This window comes from Glycine max, chromosome 7 (genome assembly GCF_000004515.6).
Source record: "Glycine max cultivar Williams 82 chromosome 7, Glycine_max_v4.0, whole genome shotgun sequence".
Taxonomy (NCBI): Eukaryota; Viridiplantae; Streptophyta; class Magnoliopsida; order Fabales; family Fabaceae; genus Glycine; species Glycine max.
The window spans coordinates 38,549,011-38,576,582 of NC_038243.2; the positions used below are offsets into that span (position 1 = coordinate 38,549,011).

The following is a 27,572-nucleotide window of genomic DNA, read 5'->3' on the forward strand; positions in this document are numbered from 1 at the left end:
TGGGATAAAGAGATGGTAGAGAAGCCTACAAAAGTTGTGATTGAAGCTCCTATTGATGAGCCAAGTGATTCTTCTGCTGTAGTAATTGATGACAGTGACCAAGGAGGAGTAAGGAAATCACAGAGAGCTAGATAAGTCTCTAGCAGGTTACAGGATTATGAATTGATACATGATTCAACAATAGGGGAGGAAGGTGAGCTAGTACAATTAGCTCTATTTTTTGAATCTGAATTAGTGAGCTTGGAGGAAGCAATGAATGACACAAAGTGGATTGATGCTATGAAAGAAGAGCTGAAAGCTATTGAAAAGAATAATACATGGCAACTTGTGCCTCTGCCTGCTAAGAAAAAACCTATTGCAGTAAAGTGGGTTTATAAGGTAAAAAAGAATCCAAAAGGAGAGATTTCCAAGTATAAGGCCAGGCTAGTGGCAAAGGGATTCTTGCAAAAGGCTGGCACTAATTTTAATGAGGTGTTTGCACCTGTTGCAAGAATGGAGACAGTGAGAATTATTACTGCTATAGCAAGTCAAAAAGGGTGGCATATGCACCATATGGATGTGAAATCAGCCTTCTTGAATGGTCTTCTAGAGGAGGAGGTTTATGTGAGTCAACTACCTGGGTTTGAAATAAAAAGAAGTGAAGAGAAGGTGTACAGATTGAACAAGGCTTTGTATGGCTTAAAGCAGGCGCTTAGAGCCTGGAACAGGCGCATTGATGGCTTTCTAATGAAGCTTGGATTCCTCAAATGCACAACTGAGCATGGTTAAAGAAGGAACAAGTGATAGCTCTCTCCTCATGTGAGGTAGAATACATTGCAGCTGCTATGGCAGCTTGTCAAGCTCAGTGGCTTGACAATATTTTTGGTGAACTGAAGATGAAGGAAAAGGGTGCTATTACATTGATGATGGACAATAAATCTGCCATCAATCTAGCTAAACACCCAGTTACTCATGGGAGGAGCAAACACATAGAAACACGATTTCATTTCCTTAGAGAGCAAGTGACAAAAGGCAAACTAAGTGTTGAGTATTGTCCAACTACTGTGCAAGTAGCAGACATATTCACCAAACCATTGAAGATTGATCAGTTCAAAGAGTTAAGGAGCAGATTAGGAGTGATTGAAGTGTGGTGAAGATCTCTGTTAAGTGCTGTAAGGGTGCTGTAGCACCAGAATAAGTGCTATAGCACCATATCTGTGATTTGTTGTTTTTCTTTTACTATTATTGTAATGTTGAGTTTAAGTGATAGATACAGAATTAAAGGAGAGTATTAGAGAAAGGGATAATTCTGTCTATACTAATATCAGTAGGGGGAATAATTGTAATTTCACAATAGGAGAGTTTGCTATGGGATAAATACTGTGTAATTTCAATTTTCACAAGATATGCAATTCCGTTATTCTGTTTTTTTTCTCCATCTCTTTCTTGCTCATCTTCTCCACTTTTCTTGGTGAGTTTGTGTGGGTGACACGGTGTTGTGGAGGTTATGGAGAGGCCAAAAGAGAAGGTCACGTGTTTCATTTGTTGAATCAGGATTTTGACAACGCTGTCTCTTTGCTCGATCGAGTTGCTTCCTTCATTAACAACTGTGAAGGATGTTGTTAGCCTGTTATACGTGTATCCAAAACTTTGTAATTTGCACATAAACTTGTTGACACCCTTTGGTTTACTTCCAGTTATGAGAATCTGCATTCTGTGTTATGTTTTTCTTTTCATAAGTACAAGATATACAACAGTTCACTATAATACTCAACCAATTAGGCTTTACTACTAAGTTATGAGAAAGTAAAGAATAGAAACAATAACTTAGACAAAAGTAAAGCAGAAATAAAAAGTACACAACGGAATGATAAAGAGTGTAGGGAAGAAGAAAACAAACACAAGTTTTATACTGGTTCGGCAACAACCCATGCCTACATCCAGTCCCCAAGCAACCACTGGTTCTTGAGATTTCCAATAACCTTGTAAAATCCTTTACAAGCATAGATCCACAAGGGATGTATCCTCCCTTGTTCTCTTTGAACAACCAAGTGGATGTACCCTCCACTTGAACTGATCCACAAGAGATGTACCCTCTCTTGTTCTCAGTATTACAACCCAAGTAGATGTATCCTCTACTTGTACCACAAAGGATGTATCCTCCAATGCGTTAAGACAAAGAATTCTTAGGCGGTTAGTCCCTTGAATCTTTGCAAGGGGAAACAAAAGATATCTCAGGCGGTTAGTCCTTTGAAATCTTTTGTTTAAAGGGAAGAGGAAGAATCAAAATAATTCTTAGGCGGTTAGTCCTTTGAATCTTTTGGCTAGAGGGAGAAGGAAGAATCAAAAGAATTCTCAGGCGGTTAGTCCTTTGAATCTTTTGGCTAGAGGGAGAAGGAAGAATCAAAAGAATTCTCAAGCGGTTAGTCCGGAAGAATCAAAAGAATTCTCAAGCGGTTAGTCCTTTGAATCTTTTGGCAAGAGGGAGAAGGAAGAAAAGATAACACACTTTTGTTTTCTGCAGAATTTCCACTTGCAAAAAAACAAAGTTTAGAAAGCTTTTTGGCAAAGAAAAAGCAATGGGCAATGGTTAGAGAAAGATTGTGAAAAAGGATTGTTTGGAAGGATATCATATATCTTATGAACATGTGCCAAAGTCATGCTTTTATAGACTCTTCATGTCTGGTCAAGGAAGAGTTATGACTTTTGAGAAAACCATGTTAAGAGTTATAACTCTTAACTTTTTCTTTAAAACTAATCACTGGTAATCGATTACCACAAAGGTGTAATCGATTACACAATGTATTTTATAAAAAGTTGTGACTCTTCACAATTGGATTTGAATTCCAATGTTCAGATTCACTTGTAATCGATTAATAATATAGTGTAATCGATTACACTATTTGAAAATCATTTTGGAACGTTATAAATCATTTGAAAACATTTTGAAAACCAAACTGGTCACTGGTAATCGATTAGTGATAACTGGTAATCTATTACCAGAGAGTAATTACTCTGGTAACTTAGAAAATTTGAGAAAATTCTTTTTGTAAAACAAAACTGTACTATTTGGTTTTTGAAAAATTCTTTTAATACTTATCCTATATGAAGTCTTGACTTGTTGCTTCTTGATTTCTTCTCTTGAATCTTGAATCTTGGATTGGATTCTTGATGCTTGATCTTGAAGTCTTGAATCAATCACTTGGGCTTTTGGCATCATCAAAATTGTTTGGTTCATCATCATGAAGCTTGCTTCTACATGAACTACATATTCTTTAACCGGACTTTAGTACACAACCCCTACAATATTGGCATTCAATTAGGTTCTAATCAGTGATAGCGCGTTACACGGCCTTGCGCTTGTATCTTGTTTTGTGAGTGTCACTTAGAAATTAACTCATATCTCACAGTCACAGCCCCACCACCACACTCACTAGGTGAATCCTCAAAGAGTGGGTTGTGACCCTCACCCTTACAATAATTGTCATTGGATTCATTAAGAAGTATTTTTATACACCAAAAATACACATATGTAAATACCTCAACCTTAATATTGCCACAATTTATAATACACCTCGTCATAGGAATGAGAAACAGAACAACTCAGCCAAATTTCATTTTGGTGTACTTTAGTCAACAAACAATTTCGTTGTTACTCGTTGAACTCCATTCATGGGATCACCAATCACACGGAGACGGGTGTCCATTGTTGTAACTAAATAATGGGCTTTAGACCCATTTCCCTCGACGACTCAAGTACTTGTTGACATGTCAACCTTTTTGTAAGCGGATACGCAATATTATTTTCTGACCTGACAAAGTCAAGAGAAATGCACCATGAGAAATCAAATTTCTTATAGACTTATGTCTCACTCTTAAGTGTCTTCTTTTTTCATTCAAATTTTGCTTGTCACTTTAGATATAACAATTTGACTATCACAATGCATTGGAATTGGAGGTATACGCTTATTCAACAATGACAAATCACATAATACATTTTTAAGAAATTCAACCTCACTAGTAGCAGTATTTAAAGCAATAATTTTTGCTTTCATGTGAAATAATAATTTGTTCTAGTAGATTTTCATGATACTGCACAACCAGCTAAAGCAAAGACATAACCACTTGTCAATTTTATTTCATCGAATCAGAACTTCAATTTTGTATCACTAAATCCCTCAATTACTTTCCAATCTACCAACTGCATGTGCAATATTAGACAGGCCTAGAGAAGTTTGTCAAATACAACAATGAACCGATACTTTGAGAATATTTATGTGAAGAAATTCATTTACTCAAATTTTTCTTTAACTTGATGGATGAGTCATAAGGAGTAAAAGCATGTTTCGCATCAAAATAATTAAGCTTCTTCAATAGCTTTTCAATATAATAAGATTGGGTAAAAGTCATGCCATCATTTTTCTTTATAAGCTTATTTCCCAAAATCACATCTACACAACCAAGATCTTTCATATCAAAATTTCTAGACAAGAAAAACTTCACATCATTTATGAAATGCATATTACTATCAAATATCAATATGTCATCCAGATACAAATATAAAATGACACATCCATTATCATTAAATTGTTTCACATACACACATTTATCACTATCATTAATTTGAAAATCATACGAAAGAACAACTTGATCAAACTTTTTGTGTCATTGCGTTGGAGCTTGTTTCAAACCATATAAAGATTTAACAATTTATTTTTCAAGGAAAAACATTTTCAAAGAAAAGATGTCATAATAGTATCATTAGAAATTTCAGACACTTATGAATTAACAACTACGAATTTATAAGTAATATTATGTAAAGAATATCCAACAAAAATACAAATAACATTTTTTTTTGTCAATTTTCCTTTTCTTGTTAATAGGGATGTTAACTTTTACTAGACACCCCACACTTTAAGATATTTCAGATTTGGTTCTCTTTTTCTCCATAACTCATAAAGATTTTTTTTTTTAAATTATAAGATACCATATCAAGAAAATGACATACAAAATATAAAGCTTCACTAAGTGTTCATTTTATTGCTTTTTGTGTTGTATTCTCACATGTTTATTATTATTACAGCAAGAAGCTACATATATAGAGGCAACCAGTCACTAACATGTAACAACAAAATACTTGCAGCAATAACAATAACATTAAAAAAAAAAACAAACAAACATCCTAATTTTAAAGACCTGTAACGTTCAAAGGAGAATTTGACGAAGTAAAAGATATTTTTCTAACATATAGGAATGAAATTAGAAGTATGCTTTTAGTTTTTCACATAAACTAACTCTAAAAGCATTTTCTCTTCAAAACCATCATCAATAAAGAAAATATATTTTAAATTTCAAATTATAAGAAAATATTTTCAACAATCTCTCACTAATTTAAAATTTAAGGAAATGAGATAGCATAATAAAACATTTTTAATAAAGCATAATACATTATGTCTTCATCCATTAATTTTTCAGACTTACTAAAAGGGGAGTCAATCATATTCATGACAAATATTTTGGTAAAATAAAATGCTACTGCAGAAAAGACTATGCCAGAAAAAAGTAGATCTAAGACTGTTAGAAAATAAAATAAAAAATGAAAGAAATAAATAAAAAGAAAATGCAAAACCTTTAATTTAATAACAAAATAACAGTAACAAAATCAATTTAATTGACACCACATAAATCAACAATGCACTATATCATACAATAAGCACAAAGAAAATAAATTAGGAGAAGAAAGATATAGTCTGGGTTAAAGCGCGTAAACATTATCCTTAGAGAGAAAACGCCCCACTGCACTGGTAAGAAAATTTGATTGCGCTCCTCTCCCAACCTGTTGGTTCCGATCGTGTGCAGCGAAAGGATCCCCAAACCTTTTGAATACCAATGTTATTGCTCTCAAGAAATAAGTTTTTTTATAGGAAAAGAAAGAGATTTTTTTTGGGGAGAAAGAAACGAGACTGTCTCTGCTTGTGCCTTTTTTAGAAATGAGGGAAGAGATATATATAGGCATTTATGCAACAACCAAATATGACTGGAAAAGAAAGAGAATTTTTTTTGGGAGAAAGAAACGAGACTGCTTGTGTCTTTTTTAGAATTTTAGAAATGAGGAAATAGATATATATATAGACACTTATGCAACAATAAAATATGACCATTGGAAACCAGTTGTCAAAACAAATGTAACAAATTAGTTGACTCATTAAAACAAAATCTTAAGAAACTCTAAAATATATATTTTATTTTATAAAATAAAATTAATATAAGTAATATATATTTATAAATTTTAAATTAAAACGTAAATATTTACCAACAATTCTCCCCATCCATCTCTTCACGTTCAAATGTTGCATATAGGCTTTTAGTATTGGAGGCAAATAGGTGACTAATAACCCAGTGATAATGAAATATAAAATGGATACAGTTTAGTTTGCATTGCATTTGGTATCATAATAACCAGCTATTTGTATGTATATAAATTAAACTTTTAAAAAATTATAAATAAATTTTAAGTTTAAATACAATTTTGATCTCTCTATTTTACTCAATCCATAATTTTTATCATTCTATTTTAAAATTAAGGCATTTGATCTCCATATTCTAGAAAATCCGTAATTTTAGTTCTCGGGTTTTAGAAAATCTATAATTTTGATATAATTTGTAATTTTGTTTATGTTTTATTTCTTACTTTATAATCAATTAAATTATTTCTTAATGGTATTTTAAATGAATATGTTAGGTTTAAGGTTCAATTGAACAAAAAAAAAAATTAATTAAAATTATATTTTTTTTAAAAATAAGAAGATTAAATATCTCTAATTTAAAATAAAATGAATAAAATCGAATAATTTTTAAAATAAAAAAACCAAATATCTTAATTTTAAAATAAAAACACCAAAATTACACATCAAACAAAAAAAAAGAGATAATAATTACATTTAAAAGACTAAATCTTATATAAGTTTTTTTTTTCTTCTCTCTCTATCTTTTTTCTAATTCCAATCCACCAACAAATGAGGATGTTTATCATTATTCTTTACACACGTTTGTTTCTCTTTCTATTTATCTCATTTTTTATGTGCATAAAATGCAGTTCACAAACATTTAACCGACCAATTACTTCCCTTTGCCTTTATAAAAAGGTGATAGAGTATTGATTGGGACTAGGGGAGTGTTTAGAAGACGATATGATAAGGTGCCCAATTTTCAGTGGACACCAACCACCGGCACTGAAATATCTTAACGTCCCAACAAAACCAAACTACCCATCAGTTGAAAAACTTGATTACCCATCCCTCCCCCTTAAATCACATAACCCTCTTCTAATCCCTTCTCACAAACTCAAAAAACCCTTACAGTACTTTATACCACCCTCATCAACTACTATGGATTCAACAACTTCCACAGAAAGTGAAGTAGCCTATGACATCCCACCCATCCTCAAAGTCTACAAAAACGGTCGCATAGAGAGGCTCGCAGGCTTCGAGGTTGTTCCTCCGGGTCTCGACCCCGAAACTAACGTGGAATCGAAAGACGTCGTAATCGCCGAAAAAGACGGCGTATCCGCCAGGCTTTACATTCCGAAAACCACTTACCCACCAACGCAAAAGCTTCCTATTTTAGTTTACTTCCACGGCGGCGCCTTCATAATTGGAACACCGTTTTCTCCGAACTACCACAACCTACTCAACAACGTTGTTTCAAAGGCTAATGTGATAGGCGTTTCCGTCCACTACAGGAGGGCACCGGAGCACCCGGTTCCCATTGCCCACGAAGATTCGTGGAGTGCCCTCAAATGGGTCGCTTCCCATATCGGTGGAAACGGTGTTGAAGAGTGGCTGAACAAATACGGAGATTTTGAGAAAGTGTTCGTTGCCGGCGACAGCGCCGGCGCCAACATCGCGAGCTATTTGGGCATTCGGGTCGGGTTAGAACAGTTACCTGGTTTGAAGCTAGAAGGGGTTGCTTTGGTGCATCCTTATTTCTGGGGCACGGAGCCGCTGGAGTGTGAGGCGGAGCGGGCAGAAGGCACTGCCAAGGTGCACCAGTTGTGGCGATTTACGTGCCCCACCACGACGGGATCCGACGACCCGATTATCAACCCGGGTCAGGATCCGAATCTGGGGAAACTGGCCTGTGGGAGAGTGCTTGTTTGTGTGGCGGAGAAGGATTTGCTGAAGGACAGGGGTTGGCACTACAAAGAGTTGCTTCAGAAGAGTGATTGGCCTGGAGTTGTGGACGTGGTTGAGACTAAGGACGAGGATCACGTGTTTCATATGTCGGATCCGAATTGTGACAATGCTAAGGCTTTGCTTAACCAGATTGTTTCCTTTATCAAATAGAATTGAATAGTTTAATGTGTGCTCTATCTTGTCTATTGTGTTTTACTTATCGTTTTTAGTTTTCAGTGTAGTAGTGTATGCATTCTATCTTATATCGTATCGGGTTAAAGTTGAATAGTTAATTGATTTAAAGTGTGAATAAAATCTGAATCATATGCATTATTAATTTGCTATCATATGAAGACTTTCATTGTTATTATCAAGCGCTGCCAATTCACAAGTATGAAATTTACAACAATGCCATTTAGTACATGGAAATTCTCACTAAATTAAGGGTAGTTTGAATTAGGATTTTAAATGACTTTTGCATAATAAATTCTATGGATTTTAAAAGATTTTGTGAGTATGTAACAATTTTTAAGATTTTTATTATTTGAATTTTGTAGTTTAGATTTTAATAAATTTATAACACATAAATTCAAAATTATAAGAGTTTATAAAAAAATTGAGAATGTGTAAATTTTTCTTTCACTCACAAAAATCCACCAACTTTCAATATCTTTACTTTTTCATGAAAAATAAATAAGTGAGTCATGTAATTCTTTTTTATCCTATTTGATTCAACTTTTGAACACCATAAATCCTATTCAATTAACAATTGAAACTAGAAAATTAGATTTTTGTTATTGCAAGTGTTTTTTTTTTTTGCAACAAATGATTTTTTTTAAAAGGCAAAACAAAATATAGTACCGATTATAAAAAAACCACTTCTGTGAACAAATTTTAATAGATTAGATGAGTTTAAGATAACTCGGTCTACCATTGCTAAAAATGATAAGTTTGCGGACCTTTCTAGTGTTGAAACAAACCCCAATTTGAGTATATAACTGAGAATAATTGTATTTGTATTAATAATGAAAAGTTGAATAAGTCACAACCAGTGTCATATTGTCTTCAAGAAAGAGAAAATGAATTATGAGTAATGAGAGGAAAAAGAAAAAAAAATAAATGGAGGAAGTCTCAAGATTTTTTGTGGAATTGTTTGATGTATATTTTCTTTTGAAAAGTCACATGAAATCCATACTAAAAAAGAATCCATCAAAATCTTTATATTTTTTAATACTAGGGGACTTTTTTTAAGTTATCAAAATTTTTAATTAAATATCATTGAATTTTCTTGTACTTCTAATAAAATCCTAATTATAATTTTTAAAAGTCTTGATTAAATACCTCAAGACATGTTTTATATATAAAAGTATTTTAGAATTCTTTAAAATCGTAATCCAATATAACTCTAAGTTATTTAGATAAAATTTCAAAATGTTGAAATAATTCTTTTAATTTTAATAACTTATTATCTTTTTTGAATGCAATAAATTATTATCTTAATAACTAACACAATGTTTCTTTTTTAATTTATATTATAAGAGAATGCTAAAAATTTAAAATTTTATTAATATTGTTTAAAATCATTTTTTTAATAATAGCACGGAAATAACGTAAGAAAGTCATTTTTGAAAGAGAAAGAGAGTAATATTTGAATTTATTTTTAATAATTTATCATCTTAAAAGTAGGATTTTTTTTTTAAATTTTGTATTGTAAAATAAGGCTAAAAATTTGAAAATTTATTTATATTTTTTAGAATCATTCTTTTAATAAACGTATACTTTTTTAACATTTAAATAATATATAGCACGAAAAGAACGTACAGAGTAGCGATGATGAATTGATGATTGTCCATTGTCATGTGCATGTGAGATGCGTGAAAAAATAGACAAAAATATTTTCAAATAAAAAAATTAATATAAAGAGATTTCAAATAAATTAATGTAGTGAGGTAAAACTAATAAAATAGAGAAATTTAGTAATGAATTTATGAACTAACTTATAAGTTATTTGAAATAAATTATATGTGAAACTAAGGTTAAGTAATTAAAATAATTACTATTAGAAACTTAGGCTTTAATATTGCTATATTTACATCAGTTTTAAAAAATCATGTTGTTTGATAATTGTTAACATCGATTTAGACTAGATATATGTTGTGGTTTTGTCCAAATTAAATTTGTTTGAGTGTTTTGTTCTTGCGTTCACAATGACTCAACCAAACCTTCTCCGATTTCAAGGAACCTCTTGAGGAAAACCCTCTCTGACTTCAATCCTCCACTGCGGTGCTTGTGAATCCCTCCGCGACTTGAAATCCTCTACGACAACACTTCTGAATCCCTGCATGGTAGCGCTTTAAGTCCATTGGTTGCTGGCACAGTGTGAACCAACTGCTATTCTGAATCTCTCTCTCTCTTGGTAAGTTTGTGTTTTGGAGTTTTTATCTGCTCGCTTTATCTGCAATATCTTCTTTGCTTTGATACTTTGATTATGCATCCTCTTCTACTCACTTTATTTGCAATATCTTCTTTGCTTCCACTTTGTCGTTCGTAGCCATCCTCAATGTTGAAGTTATTTGTGATGATGGTAAATGAACATTATAGAACAATGCATCAGGAAAAACATAGAGCATGCATCAAATAAACTTATGTTGAAATTAACTATATGAATCTTTAGCTAAAAGCGTTTGAAAGAATATAACTTCGTGTCCATTTCATTAGCAAAATTATGGTTATATACCACCATTACAAGAGAGATCCTAGGCTATAATAAGGAAATTAAGTATACACATGAGAGATCTTAGGCTATAATAAGGAAACTAATTATACAGCAGATCACTATTATGACTAGATACAAAAATATATTAACATATATTCTAACATACCCCCGCAGTCGAAGTAAGAGGTTGTCGTATGCAGAGACTATTACAAAAATCCTCAAATAGAACCAAGGAAATGCCCTTTGTAAAAATATCTGCAATCTAATAATGTGATGGGACATGTAAGACTCAAACTTCCCCACAAGTAACCTTTTGGCGAACAAAGTGAATATCCATCTATATATGTTTAGTGTGTTCATGTTGAATAAGATTTCCAGAGAGATATATTGCACTAACAATATCACAATATACCAAGGTAGTTTTCTGAATAGGACAATGAAGCTCTAGAAGAAGGTTTTGTAACCAACAAGACTTAGAAACCACATTGACAATGCCTCGATATTTTGCCTCCGCACTATATTGTGACAATGTAGCTTGTCGTTTGGCGGACCAAGAAATTAAATTATCACCAAGAAACACACAATAACCCGATGTAGAGCGTATGGTATACGGACACCCTCCCCAATCAACATCTGTATAAGAGAGAAGAGTGGATGTTAAAGATGGACATAGATGCAAGCCATGATCAAGAGTACCTTGAATGTAGCGCACAATGCGCTTGAGAGCGTGCATGTGTTCTTCCCTCGAGTCATGCATGAATAAACACACATGTTGCACAACATAAGCAGTATTGGGTCTCGTGAAGGTGATATATTGAAGAGCCCCTGCAAGGCTTCAATAATGAGATGGATTGGCATATGGTGTGTTGGAATTAGCACTGAGCTTTGGTTTCCTGTCAACCAGAGTAGGAGATGGCTTACAAGATGACATGTCGATCCGTTCAATGATTTCTACTGCATACTTCTACTGAGATAAGAATAGACCACCTACATGACGGGTCTGGAATCCAAAAAAAGAGTAGGTTGATATGAAGGTGAAGGTGCAGGCTCTGGGATGGGTAAGGGTTATTGTTGTGGCGATTGTAGGCTAGGTGTGGATGGGTCGGATGGAGGTGTAGGTTGGGTAGCAAGTTTCGGGTTGGGCAGCAAGTTTCGGGTTGGGCAAGACCTGCTGGGCTGGTTGGTTTGGGCCTAAGGAAGAGGTTGAATAGTGGACCACGTAAGGGGAGGGTTCGTCATCCATAAAACCATAAGTGTGAGGTTGTGGAGTGTGCAACTTAGCAAAAGGGAATTAGGTTTCATAAAAAATGACATGGCGACTTAGTATGATTTTACGAGAGGACAAAGCATAGAACTTGTACCTCTAATGATTAGATGGGTACCCCAAAAAGACACACGGGGTGGAATGAGCTTAATGCAAAGCATGATGCCAAAAGGAAGGTGGTAAAGATTCATAGACTAGTAGAGAACGAATAATGTTGTTAATGGTACAAATTTTTCTCTCAAATTTCCCATTTTGTTATGATGTACATGGACAAGAGAAGCGAAAAGCTAACCCATTTACTTTATAAAATTCCTAAAAGGGATCAGTATCAAACTCCCTACCATTATCACATTGAATGTCCTTTACTTCCCATTCAAAATGAGTGTGGATGAAAGTTCTAAAAGATAAAAATGTGGAAAAACTTAAGACTTCTTAGACAATGAAAATGTCCACAAAAAATTAGAGTAATCATCCAACAACAAAACATAATATTGGTGGCCCGAAGAGCTCAAAATGGGAGATGTCCAAATATCATTGTGGATAATATCAAAAGGCATAATAGTGCAAGAATGAGAAGAAACAAATGATAACTTAACATGTTTTCCAAGAAAACAAGAGTGACAAACATGAGAACTATGAGTTTGATTACACTTAATAAATTTATTTAGCCTAAGGGAGTCAAAAACAGGTGCTCCCGGATGACCCAAACGAGCATGCCATAACGATGGTGCTAAAGCGGCAAAAGTATATGGTGAAGGAGCTTGATTAGTGGTGATGGTGGTGGTGATGGGATAAAGGTCGCCCCGACTCTCACATCTCATGAGATGTATCCTCGTTTGGAAATCCTTCACAAAAAAATGAAAAGGGTCAAATTCAACTGAAATTGAGTTGTCAATTGTAAATTTTTGAACCGACACAAAGTTTTTAATATGTTGAGAAGCATGAAGGACCTTGTTGGTGCCCCGATGGATGAGCAGTATGGGCAAGGTGGAAGAGCCCAAGGCATCCATGTCCCCTTCTGGTGCCCCAATTGCCGCTGGTCGGATTGCTGCTGCCAGCCATTATTGCAACCACCACCATCGTTGCTTTTGACGCCACTCAAGTATCGTCCTTAGATTCCTCTTGTTGGACTAAACTTGACCAGAACCACATTAAGACATACATACCAACAACTAGGTTACCGTACCCTGGTCCCTTGTGACGATACGATAAACTAGCCCATGTTATCAAGTTCTAAGGATCAAACCATTTCCCAATGTTGAGTGACCCTAACTATGTATGCATCTACGTGATCAAGGAAAAATCATACTAAAATGAAGCACTGATAGCACAGCAAACTCATAAAACATCATCAGATAGATATAAAAGTATTTACATCAAGTACCCCATAGGAAGAACCAACTGAGGATTTAACTCTCCATAACAGGGAGACTTCTTTTACAACAAGGAAAAGAGAAAGTGAAAGATTGAAGAGTTGTAGGTAGTCGGGATGTCTACTCCACCAATAGAAAACTCACAATCACTCAAAATCTCATCCAATGCTCCGCAAGATAGCTTCCTCTTCAAGCTTAGTTATCTCCTGGTCTCTCCATAGCCAAAACTCTAAAAAAAACTCCACACCACTCTCAATTTCGAGATTCAGCTTTAAATAGACAATTTTGTTGGGATGCGTGTGCTTAGCGGGAGATGGGCTAGCTTAGCGCGTGTAAGTGACTTCTGGCTTAGCGCCAGTAATGCTTGCTCAGCCTGGAGGTTCAAGCGATGCGCTTAGCGAATTTATTCTCGCTGAGCACGTCATTGACAACTCATCTACTTCCAAGATCTTCTACGCGCTTAGCCATGAACTGCTACGCTCAGCGGACGGCTCGTTAAGCCAGAGAATTGGCTTAACGAGCGGCTCAAAATCAGCACTTCCACCAAACTTGCCTAATTAGCCTAAAATTGCAAAGGAATGATCATTAAATATACAGAATGGGATACTAAGTACTTATTACCTATATTTAACAAAGAGTAATTACAACACTACAAAATGACCATAAATGGAAGGATTTATATACAATTTACACAAGTTTCTTACACAAAAGTTAGTCGTATTATCCGACTAATAGTTATCCATGCATAAAACTCAAAATAGCTTGCAGAAGTATAACAGGGCACTACAATGTCTTTTTCTCTCTCTAAACTTTCTAATCCATTCAAACGTTTCACATGTCTTTCACTCTTGTACAAGCACTCCTAAATTTAGATGCTTTCCCCATTTGAAATCTTGTTCTTAATTGGATTTGGGAATTTGATCAATGCTTGGTAAAAGAAAGGAAAACATGCAAGTTAAATAAATAAATAAAAATTGATCTAGAAAACCTTTATCATATTAATAGATAAAAGCAAAAAAGTGCTAGAGAAATGTATAATAAAATGGTAACCTTAGGTGCAACTCATAATTGAGTCATTACACTTATAGTTTGAATAGAATAGGCATTTGCTTCCTCCTTCATTTAAGTTGATTTATCTGCTAATCCATCTAATGACTAGTAATAAGGCCTATTATCTTGAAGTTTCAATTATCTTTGAAGTATATATTCATACACACACACACACACACACACAAATTCCAGCACATCACCAATGATTTTTTTCATTTAGCATCTTAGGATTTTTCTAAACAAACATATATAGAAAATCAAAATTTTAAACATTATTTTTAAATATTGGAATAATTTAAGGAAATTCCTTCTAACCCAACAAAGTTTTTGAGATAATTTCCTATTCTCACCAATACAACAAATAGGAAAAAACAATGAAAAAGAGCTCCCCCCATACTTAGATTATAGTTAGGGCCAAAAATTAACTTTATAGAATATACATTTTGTCTTCTTAAGGTTAAAAATGCACTTTGTTCTATTTTCTACAAACTGCATAGCCATACCTATACTAGCTAGCACATCTGCTCTATTTGCTTGGCTCCTCATTATTGGTGTTTAATTAATCAATTCCAATAGGAAAGCCTTAGGCTATTATTAATTCCATTATTTGACATAGCAACTCCATATATTCTTTATATATTTTTATCTATCAAAACAAAGTTGAAAGGGAGATTTGAAAATGAAAAGAATAAACATATTCATGACTAGCACTTTAAAAAGCTCCTTTATGGATTCCAGGTCGTGCTAACGGCGTTTAAAATATTAAATATATCACCTATTTTCCCTGTTCAGGCATCCAATACATGATATTAGATTCTTTTGATCATCCCAAATCCAAATTTGAGATTAAAAAAAAAAACCCTTCTGAAAATAGTGAGTTAGATTTTAAAAAAATTGGTAAAAGTGGTGAATACTTTTCATCTTATGATAATTTAAAAAAATCCAGATTTGTACCCTATTAATTTTTCAACCTATTGGTTATATTATTGTATATTTTTTTAAGGTAGTTATATTATTGTATATTGTGTCCTTTATTTAATTTAGTTTTCCTATGTTATTATGTGTAGAATATTTAACAATAGCACTTTGCCTAACATACGGTAAATTAGACTCACTAAAACACCTCATAATTACTTTGGAATTGAGATACAAAATGATAAGGAACACAACATAATCTTGCTACTAGCAAGTCCATTGAATCAAAATGCCAAGTTAATATAGGTGAGCACAAAATCTTCCTCGACATCAAGAAGAAAAGAGTTAAAATACTAAGAGCGCATCTTGAAAATATACCAACTCCTATTTCAATCTGAAATCTAGATTATTGATAAATTCCATGGAAATATCAATCTCAATCAAGTTTTCATCCTCATTCATCTCCTTAATTTATGCTAAGAGCTCTATTAGGCCTTGCTGCTTGAAAATGGAATCTAGTACGAAATCTGGCAACTTGGATAGCAATTTTTGCTTAGGATCTTCAACCAAGTCAGAGAAGTGGCTACTTGGAAGGTTGATTTATATCAAGCTATCTGTGGAAGCAATGCCTTCCAAGGTTATTTTGATGATGCCAAAGAATCAAGAGTTAAGAAAATTCCAAAGATTCAAGAATCAAGATTCAAGAATAATCAAGATCAAGATTCAAGACTCAAGATTCATGAATCAAGAGAAAACTCAATCAAGATAAGTACTAAAAAAGTTTTTCAAAACATTGAGTAGCACAAGAATTTTCACAAAATCATTACCAAAAAATTTTTCTCTCTGGTAATCGATTACCAGAAGGTAGTAATCGATTACCAGTGTTTTAAAATGTTAAGATTACAAATTTCAACAGTTACAACTTATGTTTAAACAGTTTTAAAGTATTTTAAACTTGTGTAATCGATTACACAATACTTGTAATTGATTATCAAAGCTTCTAAAGGTTTTAATTTTCAAAATTCAAAATGAAGAGTCACATCTGTTGATGTGTAATCGATTACACCTTATGGTAATCGATTACCAGTGACTGATTTCGAAAAATACATTTCCAAAAGTCACAATTCTTCAAGTGACTTGTTTCTGAAGATTCTTTCAAAAGTCACAACTTTTTAAGTGACTAGTTTTAAAGAAATTGCCAAGAGTCACAAGCTTTGACTTGAGTCATCAAGAGATTATAAATATGTGACCATGGCATGAGTTTCAATAATCATCAATCATCTTTGAATCATCTATCTTTCAATCTTAACAACATTATCTCTCAACATCTTTCAATCAATCTTTCAATATCTTTCTACATAATTTTCTGATTCATTTCTCTTCATCTTTCTAAAAGTTTTTTATCAACACTTTCTCTTCCAAGAAAAGTTCTTTGTTCAAAAGCTTGTGCTATTCATCATTTCATTCTCTTCTCCCTTTGCCAAAAGAATGAAGGACTAATCGCCCGAATTCTTTTGCGTCTCTCTTCTCCCTTACAAAAGATTCAAAGGACTAACCGCCTGAGAATTCTTTTGATTCTTCCCTTCCCTTTAAGCAAAAGATTTCAAAGGACTAACCGCCTGAGATATCTTTTGTTTTCCCTTTACAAAGATTCAAAGGACTAACCACCTGAGAATTCTTTGTCCCAACACATTGGAGGGTACATCCTTTGTGGTACAGGTAGAGGGTACATCTACTTGGGGATTGTTATACTGAGAACAAGAGAGGGTACATCTCTTGTGGATCAGTTCAAGTGGATGGTACATCCACTTGGTTATTCAAAGAGAGCAAGGGAGGGTACATCCCTTGTGGATCTTTGGCTTGTAAAGGATTTTACAAGGTTGAAATAAATCTCAAGAATCGCATGTTGCTTGGGAACTGAATGCAGGCATGGTTTGTGGCCGAACCAGTATAAATCTTGTGTTTGTCTTCTTCTTCCCTACACTCTTTAATTTCCGCTGTGTACTTTTAATTGTCGCTTTTACTTTTGGTTAAGTTTCTATTTCTGTTCTTTACTTTCTTAACTTAGTAGTAAAAGCCTAATTGAATCTAGTAACATTAAGAAGGTTAAATTTTTAATTAGTCAAGACACATTAATAATTAATTCAATCCCCTTCTTAATTATTCTGAGGCCACTTGATCCAACACTATCCTCTTCCTCTTCCTCATCCTTATCATCATCTTCCTCTTAATCATCAACACAATCCAAGCTAGCAGATATAATATCCTCATTTTGATTTCCAATGTGATCCGTCTCAAAACTTACCCTCATTATTCACCCATCACTGCTTTCATTATCTGATGGAAGTGAATAATTTGATTGCAAATATTCTTGTAGCCTATGCTCTTGAACATTGAGCTCAAAAGTTCCATCCATGATTAAGAAATTGCTACTTTCTCTATCTGTTGGAAATGAATGGTCTGAATGTGTTTCAGCTTGCTGCTCATGATTCTTATCAGGTTCAATTTCTTGATTAACCTCAGTGTGACTAACATCAAGTGATGTGTGCAGCTCCTCTTTCTTCTACTCATCTTGAAATTGATTTTCATTTTGAGACCCTTTTATATTTCTAAACCTCTTCTCTGGTGCCTTACCCTAGCTTTCGAAACCCTCTTCACTATGTTAGGATCCACTATCTCGTTGGTCACTGGCACTGCGTCACCCCACCGCGTCTCTCATACCGGGTTTGTTCTTAGATTCTCTTCTAATTGCTCCAAAGTAGATATTTATATGTATATGCGTCAAAGTCCTCCTATATAGAACAAGTCTTTATATTAGAGGTCAAAGTCTTCAGTTACTCTAATGATGTCCTCATAGGCTATGTGTCCATCGTAGTTCCATATATAGAACAAGTCTCTATTCTTAGTGGCTGTTTTTATCTGGGCATTTTTTAAATGCAATACGAATGTGCCTCAATCACAGAAATAGTAAGAAGGCCATCATTAGAAAAATGAGGATAGGAAGAACTATGACCAACAAATCGTGCATTACTTTGTTGTCTTGGGCTATGATTACTTTGTTGTTGCGGGAAGAACATGGGTGGAATTGGAAGGTTTGGATATATAAAATGTCAATACATTCACCCTGGTTACCTATTAGTACATCTGGAAGGAAAGCATTTGCAATGGCACTGTTCAAATTATTGAAGGAAAGGTTCACATTTGAAACATATTGCAGAGTAAGAAGCTGTTCTAGTTGGATTATTATAGCTTAGATTTAGCCTCTGGAAATATGGAAAATATCCAATAATAACCACTAAAAAGGTTGTGACACAATCCCCATAATAACCATACCAAAAATAACAAGAAAAGTGGCCACAACAAAATGCGGCATCCTCTACAGAGGAAAATATTTAAACTTGGCTGTGAGCTAACTAGTTAATAGTACTTTATAGGGGTAAAAAGTTTGATTTTGAGATTTGTGAGAAACTAAACTTTTGTTATGTTGTGGGACTAACATGTCGATCTTACCACTAGAAAATCTGATGGTCCACAAAAAAAAAAAAAAAGAAATTAAGGACCAGTTTGGGGATCATCGCTCGAGACAAAGTGAACGTTAGATATGTTAGCTAGAAACAGGTTCCTGATGCTCAAAAGGATTTGATTTGGGAAGACATTCAGGTATTTCAATTAAACCTTGTATGTTATTGCAATTGGATGTAATAAATTGCTTACGTTGGTATTATTCACTAACTATTACATGTCTTTTTGTATCTAAAATTTGATATTTCAAAAGCGTCTAATAAAAGGACAAAGAAGAAAATCCTCCAAACCATAAAAGAGCGATGAAGGCAATTTAAATCAGATTTGACTTCCAAATGGGTTTTAGAAAAAGGCAAGAACAATGACACAATTCGTGACAAGTACAGTATCAATAAATAGAAGTGGAATCGATTTTGTCAAAGCTATAGAGACCCTTCATGGGAGGTTACTTGACTTCCATTGCTTTTGAAATTCACATTTATGCGTTATTTTGGAACACATTTTATTAACATAGTGTCTAATTCTCATAGGATGTTAGAAAGAAGGTGCAATCCATCCAGAAACAAAATATTGCCCCCCACTGTTGTCTCGTGGGGGTTATGACTATCTTGAAAAGAAATTAATGGAGGAAAATCAAAAGAAACGATTGGAGCAAGTAGCTTAATCTGGGAGCACTGAAGCAGTTATTGATCATCTGTCTCTCATTAGACGACACACGAAGAGGAAGCTGGCTCACACAAAAAAATCAGGTCAAATGACATCTGAGGTAGCACGCCAAATTGATGACATGATTGTAAGTTAATTTATAGTTTCAATTGTTTATATGTATAATAACAAGAATAATTCATAATTAGTTTCATATTTTGTTGGTTGTAGGAATCCTTGGAAGAGCGGTCCGCACAGGGTAGCTTTGTATTCCATGGACGTCAAGATGTATTGACTACAATCATTGGGTGACCAGAGCACCTTGGTCGTGTCTGTGTTGCTGGAGCCGGTATGACCATTAGACAATACTTTGGATCGACTTCAGTAGGCTCCCACACATCTGCCTCGATAAGTAGAGAAGAGTTGGATTGATAGAAACAAAATATTAAGGAGGAGCTGACACTAAATATCAGGGACGAGCTAGAGCAGTCGATCACAGAAAAAATGACAAGACAATTAATATTGTCATTCAGCCAGATGTAGTCTCAAGGAATCGTACATCCTATTGAGCCTAAGTTAGCTCTTTCTAGCAAGACCTAACACAAAGGGAAGCTATGTTGATCCCTTCGGGCAGGACCCAAACACAGATGCATCAAACAAATGTGGGTTGTATGTTGATGATAATTTGCCTCGCTTGGTTGCCCTTGAAAAAGTTTATGAGGGATCGACAATCGTGCACCACATGCCTTTAGGCAATGATATGCTGAAGGTGGGTGTTGAGGAAGTTTGAGATGTTGATGCTCATGTCCTTATACCCACTGAAGAGGTTTAGTTAGTGAGGCAGACCTTTAACATCATCTTTTTTGGCTTACACATCTTGTATAACCTTTTTCATAAAAAGTATTTCCTTTTTGTTGTGTTTATTATTATTAAAAAAGGATATGTCACAAATAAAGTGTTGACTGTCATTGACTTATGTTTATTAACTGTGTAGGATAAGTAGGTACCAAAGGGACTAACGAAGCCTGTTGATAAGTTGGAACCTGATGATGATCCCTTATACCATATGACATTGATGATCATGCAACTTTTCCTCAACCCTATGCAGATGTCGTGTGATGCAACATTGTTTGGGTTGTATAATGATAATGTCCCCTTGTACATAAAACATGAAGATCTTGGGGAAATAGTACACAGTGGTCAATGTCTGAACATCATTGTTATACAATTGTGGATTATGTAAGTCAATTTAAATTACAAGTTCATTACCAAATTGATTGTATTAAATTGATGCATAATTTACTTTATTTCAACAAAAATAGGCATATGAATGAGTTAAGTCTGTGACTAGGAAATGACTCTGTGCATGGATTCCTTAAGCCACAGTCCATACAGAGATCTGGGCAATCACAATTTGAATTTGAGGATTATATTAAGAAATGGATGCAGAATTCACAAAGAAATGTCTACCTAGGAGCCTACTTGAATGGGTAAGTAAAACTGAACAAATAAATTTAAATAATGTATGTATTATAATAGTTTAATGTTCTCCAATGCAGAGGACATTGGCCATTACTTGTTATATGTTCTAAGAACAATGTTGTCAGTTGGTTTTGTTCCTTGCACAATAAGTCCGACAACTACTTGAAATGAATGATTAACAGGTCAGTTTTAATTCGTAACATATTTATTTTATCATTAGTATTTGACATCAATATTTTAATTGTACAACATACATGCATGTTTCTCTTAACCAGTGCTTTGAACGGATTCAATGATAAACACGAAAGAAAATCCCAAGCAACTGCTAAATGGATTCCAATTAAAGTAAGTCATCTAAACAATGTTTGATCTCTTCAAAATGACATTTTATTACTTTGTACACTAATTTTGGGATAATTGAATTTCTTATTGAATTTAGTGTAATAAGCAAAGAGAAAGCACTAAGTGTGACTATTACGTCATGCATTGGATGTCAACTATAGTCCTAGGAGGTTTCAAGGATAATTGGAAAATGATAATTGTTTATTTCATAACTAATTTCATTTGTTATACTTGTTATATTTACATTAATTAACTTATGTTTTATTATATGATGTAGAATTTTACCGATCAAAGACCATTGGAACCAAAAAGAATAAAAATAATTCACATTTAGTGAGCAAAATATTTACTAAGAATTAGGAATGAAGCACGGGGTGTTTAAGGAATTTTACAATTGTTAGAGTTATATTTAGCTTAGATTATAGTTGATTTTATGTATTGAGATTATTGTTTCATTACTTTAGATGTTTTTTTATTTGATAGTATTTATCCAATAATAATTTGAATATAATATATTATACTATCTGGATTGGTTCTATTTTCATTTTACAGATTTGAGTAATATTAACAAAATAGATAAAATATTAAAAAAATACAAAAACAACATCAATTATGCCAAAACGGATATTGTAATACAACATCAGTTCTAGAAAAAATGGATGTTGTAAGTGCTATACAACATCAATTTTGATAGAACCAATGTTGTATAGTACTTACAACGTCAGTTTTTCAGAAGAACCGATGTTGTTTTTGCATTTTTTTTGTCTATTTCTTATTATACCATATCAGTTTTGAGGAAAATTGATGTTGTATATTGTAATATCTGTTTTTCCAGAACCAATGTTGTATAGTATTTATAACATCAATTTTTTTAGAACCAATGTTGTTTTTGTGTTTTTTTGTCTATTTCTTATTATACCACATCAGTTCTAAGGAAAATTGATCTTGTATAGTGGGTTTCAACATTAGTTTTCATAACCAATATTAAAAATGATATTTTTAATGATGGTAATTTTAATATCAATTCAAAATCGATGTTAAATATCCATAAAAGTTAAACATCCATAAAAATTAATGTTAAAAGTCTATTTTTTAGTAGTAAATATATAATACTAGTTAAATGATTAATTTATTTGGCACATTGGTGGATACTAAGATATGTTCTATAAAACACTTAGAAAAAAAATTGCCAGATGATTATGTAACAAAATAATTATAATCCTAATAGAAAAATAATATATGAACTCTCATGGTCCTATTTAATATCTAGAGAGGAAGAAAAAAATTATAATTATGATATAATAAGATAAGAAAGAAGAGATAAAAAGAATGAAAAATGTTTAAAAAGACAAAGTATTTAGGTAAGATTATTCTATTTGATATTAAGAGATATTCACTCATTGCCCATTTCTCTTTCCACTTTATATATAGTGAAAAAAGTACTGATAAAAATTTTAGACGACAATATGATAAGGTCCTCCAGCAGCTTCAGTGGACACCAACCACTGGCACTCAAATATCTTAACATCCCAACAAAGTCAAACTTTCCATTCATAAATTTGACTAGCTATTCCTTCCTTCCATCTCTTCCCCTTAAAGCTCATAACCATCTTCCAATTCCTTCTCAGAAACTTGCAAAACCCTTAAACTCTACACCACCCTCATCGACCATGGCTTCAACCACCACAGACGACAGCGAAGAAGTAACCTACGACCTCTCCCCTATCCTCAAAGTCTACAAAAGCGGTCGCATAGAGAGGCTAGCCGGCACCGCGGTTCTTCCTCCGGGCCTCGACCCCGAAACCAACGTGAAATCGAAAGACATCGTAATCTCCGAAGAACACAGAATATCGGTGCGGCTTTTCATTCCCAAAAACACTTACACTTACCCGCAGAAGCTCCCTCTCCTTTTCTACACCCACGGCGGCGCCTTCTGCATCGAAACCCCATTTTCTCCGAACTACCACAACCTCCTCAACAAGGTTGTTTCTGTTGTAACAATAGTTGATGGCAAACCGAAAAAATTACTGGCTGAGTCGCGGACAATGTCGCTTTCTTTAAGACGTTTCGTGGCACTGCCAAAAAATGTGCAAGCAGACTATCAACCACGAAGTCCCCAGGATAAAACAACCTAGATCACTGTATAAAATTCCCACTACACTGAGGGAACCTTTTCTAGAATTACACCTGACTTGAAAAGTCACTCTAAAGCCACCCAAAAATATGACTTGAAAAGTCACTCTAATAGTCAACCGAAAATATGACTTGAAAAGTCACTCTAATAGCCAACCGAAAAGTATGACTTGAAAAGTCACTATTATAGCCAACCGAAAATATGACTTAAAAAGTCACTCTTATAGCCAACCGAAATTTTTAGAGCGACAGAAAGAAAGAGGGAGAAGTTTGCCGGAAATGCATCGGCTGATATATGAGAGGGAGAAAGAAAAGTTGAGGAAATGCTTCTCAACTGGGGCAAGGAAAAATGAAGAAAGGAGTTCTCTATATATAGGGAGTGAAACACTATTCAAGTGTTTATCCTGAGCGATGTGGGACTTGAAGCATTTTTTTCTTCTTTTTTTTCCTTTCTTTTTTTCAAACTTTCATCCACATTCTCCTTTGTTCTAACAGTTTCCAAGGCTAATGTTGTCGTTGTCTCTGTCCACTACCGGAGGGCACCGGAGCACCTGATTCCCACCGGCCACGAAGACTCATGGTGTGCACTCAAATGGGTTGCTTCTCACGTGGGTGCAAATGGCATTGAAGAGTGTCTGAACGAACACTTAGATTTTGAAAAAGTGTTCCTCGCTGGCGACAGCGTCGGTGCAACATCGCGAGCTATTTGGGAATTCGGGTCGGAACAAAAGGGTTGCTTGGGGTGAAGCTTAAAGGGGTTGTTTTGGTGCATCCTTTCTTCTGGGGCGAGGAATCGTTTGGTTGTGAAACAAACAGGCCCGATCAAGCGAAGAAGATTCACAATTTGTGGCGGTTTGCGTGCCCTAGTGAGAGTGGATCTGATGACCCGATCATAAACCCGATTAAGGATCCGAAGCTGGGGAAGCTTGCTTGTGAAAGATTGCTTCTTTGTGTTGCTGAGAAGGATTTGGTGAGGGATAGGGGTTTGTACTATAAAGAGTTGCTTGAGAAGAATGGGTGGTTTGGAGTTGCTGAAGTGGTGGAGACGAAGGATGAGGACCATGTTTTTCATTTGTTCAAACCGAATTGTGAGAATGCTCTAGTTTTGATCGACCAGATTGTTTCCTTTCTCAAACAGGATTGAAAATTATTGTGTGTGCTTGATTTTTTGTGTTTAAATTTCCCTTTTTAGTTCTCAGGGTAATAGTGCATGTGTGTTTGCATTTTACCTTCTTTATATTGTATCCTGTAAAAGAAAAAAAAGAAGTTCAATAACTATTTTATCTAGAATTTACCCCGAAAAATATCAGGATATATGTTTCTGCAGGAGCATCACTTCTAATTCCCTGGTAGTCTACTGCTGTGTAAGTTTCATGAAGACACTAGAAAGATCAAGTAGTACTTTTTAATCAGGAAATTTGATTCATTTGTATGTATCTATGATGATTCAATGACAGAATTATTAAGCCATGGAACATAAAAAGAAAAGGTAGAAATGAATATAGGAAAAAGCTGAAAGCTTTTGGGAAGTGTAGTAACGCGTGTCTAACTCGAAGTCAGAACTTTTGTTGGCGTTTTGCTACAAGCGTGGAGTGCAATAAACAACAGGATTGTAGGTACCAGGATAATGATGAGGCTCACCTTAATTGCTCTGAAAGAAGGGCTAAATAAGTCTAGCAAAAAATAAAGGCCCCGAATGGGGCATATCAATGTATAGTCTAATACGTGGGTCTTACATTATTGTGCTCATTTGATTTCCATGTCATAGATCGGTCTTTGTCGTGGGACAGACGGAGGAATAGTCCTGAAGTTGAAAATGCTTCAATGTTGATTTTCATGTGTTTGTCCTTGCTTTACTCTCTAAGTTAAAAATCTCCTCGCTAACCTTGCGTGTTGTATTTGCTTAAGTTAATAGAAAAAAGGAGAGTAAGGGAGGAAAGTTATTCATGATCAATACTCAATCAGTTTCAGATAGGAAAATAAAACGATGGCATGCTAGTGTGGAGTTCGTTTTATATTATGTGACGTTTACTATACAGTCTCTGTCATTATCATCATTCATTACTCAGTTTTGGTAGGTTTCGGGCATGAACTGTTGAAATTCGGAGAAATTATGAACCATTTTCACCCATTGTTTTGGCCATAAGGTGAACTAGGCTTGAAGATGATGTGGCCTTATTTATTGGCTAAGTTAATGCAGACTTTGGGCCTTATATGGTTGGACCAAGACAAAGCTTTGGGCTTGATACAAACTTCTGAGTTAAATTAAGATTTTTTTTTTGAGAGGTAGTTAAATTAAGAATTTACAACATACTTTTATTATATTAAATTGTACTGAACATACTTTTTTGACAGCCATTTATTCTGATAGTGAAGTTGCTTTTATAACCAGTTCAAAGTTTAAGTTGACATTTTCTCTTAATAGCACAAAGTGACATAACTAATCAAATTTAAAATTAATGAAAAATATACTTTAACATAGATCGGGGATCAATAATGTCATCAAAATAAAGTTTAAGATATTTAGAAAATGGTTCCTAAATATTATTATATCTCTTCTTCATCTCTAAACACGTGATATTTAAAATAAAATTTAAAGATGTATTCGATCAAGATTTTAAAATATATTTTTTTTTTATAAAAAAGTTAATGTCGTATTCCATCAAAATATTTAAACAAGATAAATAATTTTATGATATTTAATTAAGATTTTTAAGATTATTTTTTATGACAATAAAATCAAGTAATATTCAATTAAAATTGTTTACAACTTAAAAAAAATTCTGATATTTAAAATCATACAAATTTTAATGGGTCATTTTTAGATGGATTTTAATAAATTTCATATAATTTTTTAATATAAAATATAAATATTACATCCATTAAATAATCTTACTCAACTTTCTTTTTTTTGCCATCAGTTTTCACATATAATCTCTTCACTCTTCGTTGCACTTAATAACTTCACAACAGACGCATTCTCATAGATTTCCACTTATTGACAAAGACCCAGCAGGTGTGAACAACTTTGTTCTTTTACCGTATTAATCTATGATGGGCATCAAATTCCAAGTCCTAGGACGTTACAAGTGAATTTGAGGAGCAAATAGCAAGCTATATGCTGCTGCTTCTATTCTGTACTAGGGCTTGTTCGTGAGTTCATTCATTAAAAATAATTTCTTTTGTTTGATTTTTCTTAAAAAAAAGTATTATTGGACAAAAAAAAATTATAATTTTGCATCTATTCTTCAAACTTAAGAAGAAGAACGAGAAGATGGTGATGGATGAAAGAATAATATAGGTGGACATAAATCAATTAACTATTTAAAGATTTAAACTTCAAACTAAAAATCTTAATCATAATTTTTTTTTTAAATCTTATAAATTATAATATTCTTACAAAATCTTTTAAAATCACATATTTTTTATATCAAAATAGTGTTTCAAAATCCTAATCGTATGTGTCCCGTTAGTGTTCATAAATTATTATCTCAGCTCAAAATAGATTAATGTCGATTGGTGGAATGCAAAATCAAATCTCACATGCGACAAAGATAAAATAAAAGAAAAAAGTCTTAGTGGATCCCATAGATCTTAAGAAATTTTCATGAGTTTTCAAAAAAGATAAAAAAAAAACTGAAAAGAAAAAGATGTAAAACCTGTTATATTTTATACTACTTTTAAAAACTAAAATTAAATAACAGTTTCTAAAAATAGGTTTATAAAACATTTTTATTTTTATAGTGATTAGTCCTCTTTTTTTTAGTTAGGACAAATATGACTAACACATTATTGATTTTGCTCCTCAGATAAGGTCATAACAGGTTGGACTTTTCCACATAATTATTTCAGCCTTTTTATACAATTGGAGCCTTTTAATTACAAATTTACAACAATATTATCTTGGTCGATCGTTTTAACAATAAAAAAAGTCTAAGATAAATAGAGACGGGAGAGTGATTTTAAAAGAGGAAAAG

General features: G+C 33.6%; 1 protein-coding gene and 2 pseudogenes across 1 annotated transcript; 2 read left to right on the forward strand and 1 right to left on the reverse strand.

The window, feature by feature from the left end:
* Window positions 1–7,144: 7,144 nt before the first annotated feature.
* LOC100815625 (probable carboxylesterase 2) lies at window positions 7,145–8,527 on the forward strand. Its single transcript, XM_003529339.5, has one exon. It carries the CDS (start codon window positions 7,170–7,172, stop codon window positions 8,322–8,324), a length of 1,155 nt encoding a protein of 384 aa, XP_003529387.2. The 5' UTR covers window positions 7,145–7,169; the 3' UTR covers window positions 8,325–8,527.
* Window positions 8,528–15,816: 7,289 nt separating this feature from the next.
* Window positions 15,817–18,844, reverse strand: LOC100800493 (uncharacterized; annotated as a pseudogene).
* Window positions 18,845–23,132: 4,288 nt separating this feature from the next.
* On the forward strand, window positions 23,133–24,792 carry LOC100816680 (probable carboxylesterase 2; annotated as a pseudogene).
* Window positions 24,793–27,572: the final 2,780 nt, after the last annotated feature.